The sequence below is a fragment of the Xiphophorus couchianus genome, chromosome 13 (assembly GCF_001444195.1).
Source record: "Xiphophorus couchianus chromosome 13, X_couchianus-1.0, whole genome shotgun sequence".
NCBI lineage: Eukaryota > Metazoa > Chordata > Actinopteri > Cyprinodontiformes > Poeciliidae > Xiphophorus > Xiphophorus couchianus.
In genome coordinates this window covers 29415794-29425010 of record NC_040240.1, presented here as the reverse complement: position 1 = coordinate 29425010, position 9217 = coordinate 29415794, and the positions used below count along the sequence as shown (strand labels likewise).

Sequence of the window (9217 nt, the reverse complement as noted above, 5' to 3'; positions counted from 1 at the left end):
ATAGTAAATCTTGGTTTAAATACATTTAAACTCATAGACTTTTTTTTCTGTAACACTTGCTAGTGTGAAACATGTTAGTAAAAGTTCCTCATTTGTACACGTACTTCTGAACAATATCTGACAGAGACTAAACAGGCCTCGGTGAGGTTGCTCATATGTGTCTTTCAGCTTTCCCTCCACCCATTATCTTACACACTTTAGTGTGTTCACTAACAAAATATAGTACACCTCTAATTTTTTTAATTTTTCATTATTAAAACTTTTAAATGATCAATGTGGACCATCAGTCTGTATTAAAATAGTTAATATAATTCATATTATTAATTTAGATTTGATGTTTTAATGTGTGCCCTTGGATTTATATTGATTTATTCAATGTGTAAATATTTATCATATAGTTTTTTTTTCTTTTGGTGTTTGTTGCACAAATTCAAATACATGCCGGCTATCAACCAACAATTAAATCAGTGAATTTGGGTTTTTTCTTAAATACTCCCTCTCACCGAGACTTACTTACATCTTCTGACAACTAGCCCCACTTATAATAACATTGACTAAGTTTGCTATTGGTACACTTTACCTAAAAATTAAAATTAAACATACTCACTACACAACCATGCTCCAAGAGTTGCTCACAAAATGGTGAATTGTTTTGTTATCTTTAAAATGATCTGCAGCTTTTGTTCGTTGGTCCTAATGATGCTGTTCACTAATGTTCACTAACAGACAGTAAACCTCTTGTAATTGATAAGCTTATAAATGATCAATGCGAAGCATCAGTATGCGCTAAAGAAGATCATATCAGTCAGATTAAGTAAAATATCATTATACTCAAAGCAATCAAAATTATATTTCTCTGAAAGGTCATTTTTCCTTTTCAGGAACTTTAGACTGTATGAAAGGAATCAGTGAAATATACTATGAAATATTTAATCTGCTGCATTCCGATAATAAAACTTCAACTGTGAATTGAATGATTACGTTGCATCTAGATACAAAAGAATCAACCGTTAATTAGTAATCATACTGACTAACAAGATCTGATCAAACAAGAAACCTGACTACCTCAAGGGATTTCTCACATTGGAGAATAAACCGTCTGACTTTCTTTAGCCACTAAATTTAACCTTACCAAAGTTTTGCCTTGGAGCAAACAGGTACTGAGTTTGAAGCGGATCAGACGCCTTCAGCCATCTGCTAGAGCTAGACTCCGGCCTTCCTCACTGTAAAATAAAACATTAGACTTAAAAAAAGTTCAAGCGAACATCACTTAATTATCATCGACTTGTTGTTTGTACTCATCTTAAGCAAGTGGCAGGAACATTTGGATATATAAAAAAAAGCTTTATAAGTTAATCTATTTAAGTTGAGTCCATGCAACAAGTAAAATAAAATAAAAAAAGTGAATTATTTGAAAGTAGTGAGGATTTTGGGTGGTAAAAGTTGAACATTTTAACATGTCCAGACGTTACACCATTTCTGCTCAAGCAAACCAAAAGGTTTTGAACAGAACAACCATGTCAAATAACGAGACCGTGAATCTTTAATCTATGTAGCAAATATATTGCTGCTGCTGTAAGCAGAAAATAAAATAAAAGAAGTTTTACGGAGAATAATATTTTGGATGAGTTTAAGAATATTGTTTGCCAAAATCACACGGTGTAACTACACTTGTCTTTTATATGTAGCAGTAATTGAATCTTTTTGAGGCATTTGGTTTGCATAAATTAAAGTAAATACGACCTATTTTCCTGCTCCACATACTTAGTTAGCAATGTGCCAGTTAGCTTCCCAGTCTGAACTTCTGGGCAATGTCTTGATTCAGTCAAATCTTCTATCTTGTATCTCCTGAACTCTGATATTTTGCTTGCTGGTCTTCAGCGTGCTTTGAATGCAGTATCGGGTTTCTCTTACTTTAACCCGCCCAACTTGCACCTGATTGGCATGTTAGCCTTTTGATTCCCTCCCAGCGAGGCGGTGCTTCACAAAGCAAACTGTTTGTCAAACTGTTGATCTGCCTCATGGCTGTTTTAGAAGATATGGTGACTGAGGTTTAGACAGTACTAGCCAGCTCATGCAGCTTGTTTTTACTAGATGGCAGTTCTAAAAGTACATATCTTTAAAATATGAATAAATACGTACAATTCCATAATTATTCGATCCAGCGGTTATAGAAGTTTTGTAATAATGCAATTCAGGGATTTTACATTTTCTGGACTAAAGGAGGATTTCAGTTCAACACCTGTGGTTTCTTAATGTAAGTGTTTCTGCTACTTGACAAGAAACAGGGTTAAAAGAGGATTTAGAAAGCAAAATACAAAGATGATAGTTGTTTTTACCGAGAGCAAGGCTGTGACTAGTTATCAGGACAGAACGAGACCTGTAAAACTGTTGGGCATCTGTTCCAATAATTTATTAGCCTTTAGAAAATATTTTTGGACACAGCCATCCGCAGGAGCAAGATGAAGCAAGAACATCACAACACCGGATGTATTTTTTCATCCTTCTATCCGTGATTTAAAACAATTTTTAATTTTGTGTCATCTTAAAGATGGAAAGAGTCAATTATTTTTTCATCCATGGAAAAGTGTAATGTGTTTATTATGAGTAGGATTAACCAAGCTGAAGGAAAACAAAGAAAAAGGATAAATAAATATTCATTGATACAGAACCGAATCAGCAAATATGAACTTATGAAACTATTGAAACCTTCAAGAATTTTATGTTGTGTAAGATATTTAAGAAACTAGTACTGAATCTGCGCTCATGAATTTCTTTATTCGGTCGTTATCTGTAAAATACGTTTCCCTTTTGTTTTGTTGAACACCAGACATCTCATCTCTTTCCCACAGTTTTTCACTTAGTTCCACTACTGCTGTGGATTTTATAGTTAATGTTTAAAGCCAACAGAGTCTGAAGCGATGGAGGAAATTTACATCAATATGGAACCTGTTGGAAAAACTGCATCTAATCACACAGGTAAGAACAAAGTTACAGAGAAATTTAGTATGTAATGAATTCAATTTTGCTAAGGTTGAGGTTTTTGCTAAGGTTGAGGTTTTTGCTAAGGTTGAGGTTTTTGTTAAGGTTGGAGCAGCTCCAAAGAGAGGCTCTGCCTCCGTGCGGCTGTCTGTTTGGGAATCCTGAATGTCTTACTTTTGACTGAACTCATCGCCCTCAGTGTTCACAGTGAGTCTTGTTTTAGTCATCTTAAAGATGTAAAAAGACTAGATTTTATGTTTCTGTTATATTAAAAAGGCATTGTTCCCCTTCTAAAATCAAACTGACCAAATAGCAAAGGTTTAAAAAGAATAAAGCTTAGTGACTCAAAGTTTTGCAGAGAGGTGAAACATCACACATGAGTTTGACTCATTTTCAGCAATGGTTGCATTTGTAGCCATTTAGGTTAGCGTGTCTTTAATATCTACTCTTTTTCAAACTATTTACCCAACGATTCATTGTTCAGTGTTTCCTCAGTTTAAATTCTACAGGTATAACCAAAATCATGAAACTATTTTATAAGTCTTAAGTGAAAACACGGTCTTGCCACTTCTTTTTGCAAACATGGTTGTTAATTTTTTTGCAGCTCATCACATGACAGCAGATTTTTCTGACATCAGCAACATCCTGACCGAGCAGAACAGCAGCAGCAAGTTTCCCTCCATGAACGCTAACTTCACTGAAACGGCTCCACGAGCTGAAGACACTTTAAGGTTTGTCAAAACTTTAAAAAATTTGGATCTCGTTAAAAATTGAATTCTACTCTGAAATGTAGAGTATAACTAATAACTTTCCTTTTTGGTCTAAATGGATATAATGTAAATGAACAACTTTTATTTTAATTTATTAAGTGCTCTATCATTTGCGTGTGCTGAAAAACAACAATGTAAAACAAACTAAACTTTGATTTTTGTCTCCTTAAAGGGAAATTGTGTCCTACAGAACGAACAAACATCAGTTGTTCCTGTTCATCTCCAGGGGCTGCAGAAGAAGAGAAGAACAGATCCACTAGTGATGGATGATTAGGATCTGTGTTCACTGTGATATTATTCACCAACAATAATGTAGCTTACGGTGTTACATAAAATCCTAAAGATAAAATGTTCACTTCCAACAGTTGTGACCTGCATCTAATAACACAACAATTTTATCGCCTATACTCTGTGTTTTTCTTTCTTGTTAAAACTCTGACATGATAAACAAACGTTTTTTTTGTTTGTTTGGGTTTTTTTTTTGTATTTTTGCAGAGGATCGGTTGATGCGTTCTGATTGTGTATTAATGTGACTTTTACTATGAAACTTTATGGAGTTCCAGTTGTGTCCGGTAATAGAGGATTAAGTTCTATCTTGGTAAAATTATATTTCCAATTATTTACTATCATTTGTAATAAAGTGATGCCAACACCACGGATTCAACAGTGAGAAGTTTGTTCAAGTCATCTTAAAGATGGAAAGAGTCAATATTGTGCTGATTCTGAGTAACTGAAGGATTAACTGAATGACTTTTTATTCATTTCAGAGTTCAATCAGCGAGATTATTCATTTTGTGATGGTCCTAGTCTATGAAAGAAAGAAACAAAGAAAGAAAGCAGCAAATGTACATGTTGGTTCCCCTGAAAATATGGATAAATTCAGTCATTGTAGGGTTAAAGTAATTTGAAGAGGGAGAAGCGTATAAACAAGTCAATGACGAGTCAATGACTTGATGCATTCTGCATTTTTTAACTCGGTTAACTTAACTTTTTGTTTTTTTACTGACTTTAATACATTTAAATCGCTACGTTGTTTGATAAGTAGAATGGAAATGACTTTTTTGTAAACGGTCTTGTAAATTAGCGTTTTATAAATGAACTGAATTGAATTAAGAAATTTGACCTTCGGATTGGACTGAAGAGAAACGATGAGCAATGTTTTATGGGTTTGGGTTTTATAAAGCAAAGATTGGTATTTGTGTAACATCAAAAGTTCATTTTGAGGCAAAACTAAGAAATTTATAAAAATTTCAAATGGCATTTTCCTACATACCGTTGCCTGGTGTTTTAACAGGTAAAGGTTGTCAAAAACCATGATCTTAAATTTTATTTACAAAGCAATTTTCAGAGATATAAGTCCATATATTCTGTACAACATAATTCACAGGTTACAAATACTAAAAAAGTCAAGCATCAGAATCACTAAAAACTCATGACAAAAAAAAAAATCTTGTGACAGCAACCTTGCTCCTGAATTTGGGTCAGGAAAATAAAGCTAGAGAAGCAAACTCTTTCACAATTTAGATTTACAGATTCACAGGAAAAGCTACATTTTCAACAACTATATAGATTTAGAATAACAAAGAACAAATTTTAGGCATAACTATGGTATTTTACCTGCCTCATGTGATTTGTTGGATCACTTTGTGTAGCATGATTTAGTAGTAGCATCATGTAGTGCGATATTCACAGAGTGCAACATCAGTGTTTGGAATAAGTTTCGTATCTTTAATGGCATGAAACATCATTTTTTACATCAGCGGGATGTTAAAAGTCTTGTATCTAAACATCTTATGGGGAGGTTTTTATTGTTTCCTTATTTATTGTTTCCTTAAAACTGTTTAAGGAGTGTTGATTTCATCCAAAATTTTAAGAGATTATAAGGGATTTAAAGCTAAAAAACCCACAATGAAAATGTACTACACGGCATGCATTTGAAGCTTTGACCCAACACAGGGCAGGCTGTACACTGTGATGGAGATATGTGTCTCTTTAAAGATCTGTTCCAGGATCTTTGACACCTTTGACCACTGCAGCTGGTCCAGGCCGCAGCCAATTCTGAGGGAGGAGATACGAGACAAGCAAATTGATTAATTATTCACAATAAAGAAGAAGATTTAAGGGTATTTATTATAGTTATTTATCCACAGTAGTTTCTACAAACCGAGGTATTGATATACTATTGACACCATTTTCTAAGCAGTGAGATTTCATGTCTTCCAGACTCTGTCTTAGGTTGACATACGTGGGTTTCTGGCTGGCTTTTTTCTTTGTGATCTGAGACACATAATAGGAAAGATACAGTTACCAGATTGAATAATGAAACAGGTTTTGGTCCTATGCAGTATAATTGTGGTATGTTTACCAGATAGTAGATGAAACGTTGATCATGTGTCAGGACAGCACACTGCCCCGGCAGCTTCTCTATTAGGACATACATTAAAAAAAAATAAAATAAAATACAAAACAGGATATGATTTAGCACTTGCTGTTGAAATCAGACATTTGAATGAACTGTAAAAAACATAAAACATTTTTTCCAAAACAAAGATTTTAGTAACTAGTCTGACTCACTCTGCTCCTTTAACTCTGAGACTCGACCAAACTTCTTCTTGAACATCACCGCTATGCCTGCTCCCATGCGACAGTCTTCACTGATGCAGTGGGCCAAGGATTCATCGCGTGGACAGGAGAACAAATCTCCGGTGACATACTTTAATATCCAGTTGGTTGATTGATAGAGTTCCTCAGTTTTGCCCATGTTCATACTTTCTTAAGCGCAACTTGGAGAAAACTATAACCACAAAGTACCAAATTGGTAACGGCGCTTACTACAGCCTTGCTTATCCCCTCACCATCTATCCCCACACTAGGCTGTGTCTCATTGTTCCTTAAAGCACCACCCACTTTGCAGAATTTTTTTCCGAATTTGTCCGGGGGTTGTTAGTCCTAGTAAACTATAATAAGCTGGATTTTTTGTTTGCCTCAAAAATGAACTTTTGATGTTTAACAAAAACCTCAACCTTAACAAAAACCTCAACCTTAACAAAAACCTCAACCTTAACAAAAACCTCAACCTTAGCAAAAACCTCAACCTTAACAAAAACCTCAACCTTAGCAAAAACCTCAACCTTAGCAAAAACCTCAACCTTAGCAAAATTGAATTCATTACATACTAAATTTCTCTGTAACTTTGTTCTTACCTGTGTGATTAGATGCAGTTTTCCCAACAGGTTCCATATATTGACGTAAATTTCCTCCATCGCTTCAGACTCTGTTGGCTTTAAACATTGACTATAAAATCCACAGCAGTAGTGGAACTAAGTGAAAAACTGTGGGAAAGAGATGAGATGTCTGGTGTTCAACAAAACAAAAGGGAAACGTATTTTACAGATAACGACCGAATAAAGAAATTCATGAGCGCAGATTCAGTACTAGTTTCTTAAATATCTTACACAACATAAAATTCTTGAAGGTTTCAATAGTTTCATAAGTTCATATTTGCTGATTCGGTTCTGTATCAATGAATATTTATTTATCCTTTTTCTTTGTTTTCCTTCAGCTTCTCATTACGGTCTCGTTATTTGACATGGTTGTTCTGTTCAAAACCTTTTGGTTTGCTTGAGCAGAAATGATGTAGTGTCTGGACATGTTAAAATGTTCAACTTTTATCACCCTAAATCCTCACTACTTTCAAATAATTCACTTTTTTTATTTTATTTTACTTGTTGCATGGACTCAACTTAAATAGATTAACTTATAAAGCTTTTTTCTTATATATCCAAATGTTCCTGCCACTTGCTTAAGATGAGTACAAACAACAAGTCGATGATAATTAAGTGATGTTCGCTTGAACTTTTTTTAAGTCTAATGTTTTATTTTACAGTGAGGAAGGCCGGAGTCTAGCTCTAGCAGATGGCTGAAGGCGTCTGATCCGCTTCAAACTCAGTACCTGTTTGCTCCGAGGCAAAACTTTGGTAAGGTTAAATTTAGTGGCTAAAGAAAGTCAGACGGTTTATTCTCCAATGTGAGAAATCCCTTGAGGTAGTCAGGTTTCTTGTTTGATCAGATCTTGTTAGTCAGTATGATTACTAATTAACGGTTGATTCTTTTGTATCTAGATGCAACGTAATCATTCAATTCACAGTTGAAGTTTTATTATCGGAATGCAGCAGATTAAATATTTCATAGTATATTTCACTGATTCCTTTCATACAGTCTAAAGTCCCTGAAAAGGAAAAATGACCTTTCAGAGAAATATAATTTTGATTGCTTTGAGTATAATGATATTTTACTTAATCTGACTGATATGATCTTCTTTAGCGCATACTGATGCTTCGCATTGATCATTTATAAGCTTATCAATTACAAGAGGTTTACTGTCTGTTAGTGAACATTAGTGAACAGCATCATTAGGACCAACGAACAAAAGCTGCAGATCATTTTAAAGATAACAAAACAATTCACCATTTTGTGAGCAACTCTTGGAGCATGGTTGTGTAGTGAGTATGTTTAATTTTAATTTTTAGGTAAAGTGTACCAATAGCAAACTTAGTCAATGTTATTATAAGTGGGGCTAGTTGTCAGAAGATGTAAGTAAGTCTCGGTGAGAGGGAGTATTTAAGAAAAAACCCAAATTCACTGATTTAATTGTTGGTTGATAGCCGGCATGTATTTGAATTTGTGCAACAAACACCAAAAGAAAAAAACTATATGATAAATATTTACACATTGAATAAATCAATATAAATCCAAGGGCACACATTAAAACATCAAATCTAAATTAATAATATGAATTATATTAACTATTTTAATACAGACTGATGGTCCACATTGATCATTTAAAAGTTTTAATAATGAAAAATTAAAAAAATTAGAGGTGTACTATATTTTGTTAGTGAACACACTAAAGTGTGTAAGATAATGGGTGGAGGGAAAGCTGAAAGACACATATGAGCAACCTCACCGAGGCCTGTTTAGTCTCTGTCAGATATTGTTCAGAAGTACGTGTACAAATGAGGAACTTTTACTAACATGTTTCACACTAGCAAGTGTTACAGAAAAAAAAGTCTATGAGTTTAAATGTATTTAAACCAAGATTTACTATTTTGGAGAAAACATGAAGCAGTGGGAAGATCAGTGTTGATTCAACAGCAAGAAAAAAAACCTGAACAAAATCATTCACAGTGATGCCGGGCCAAATTCTGGAAAAGTCTGAACAAATTCTTTAACTGCGGAAAGATAAAAGTTAAATTTGAGTAGGCCTGTTTACTGTCTGTCACATATTCTTAAGAAGTACGTGTACAAATGAGGAACATTTACTGAAATGTATCACACTAGCAAGTGTTACAGAACAAGAAAATCTATTAGAGTTTAAAATTGAAGTGATGAAGGAAATCACAAACTCATAGTCAACACTGGCTAATTGTGCTACCATAAATAATGCAGTAAAATAGTTAAACTGT

The 9217-nt window shown here is 34.1% G+C and overlaps 1 protein-coding gene across 1 annotated transcript; it reads right to left on the bottom strand.

Annotated features, from left to right (window-relative positions):
* Positions 1–4762: 4762 nt before the first annotated feature.
* Positions 4763–6731, bottom strand: LOC114155451 (ADP-ribose glycohydrolase OARD1-like). The gene is made up of 4 exons (XM_028035343.1): positions 6327–6731; positions 6118–6176; positions 5917–6029; positions 4763–5810 (listed from the first exon to the last, which is right to left on the bottom strand). Exons 1-4 carry the CDS (start codon positions 6517–6519, stop codon positions 5672–5674), a joined length of 504 nt encoding a protein of 167 aa, XP_027891144.1. The 5' UTR covers positions 6520–6731; the 3' UTR covers positions 4763–5671.
* Positions 6732–9217: the final 2486 nt, after the last annotated feature.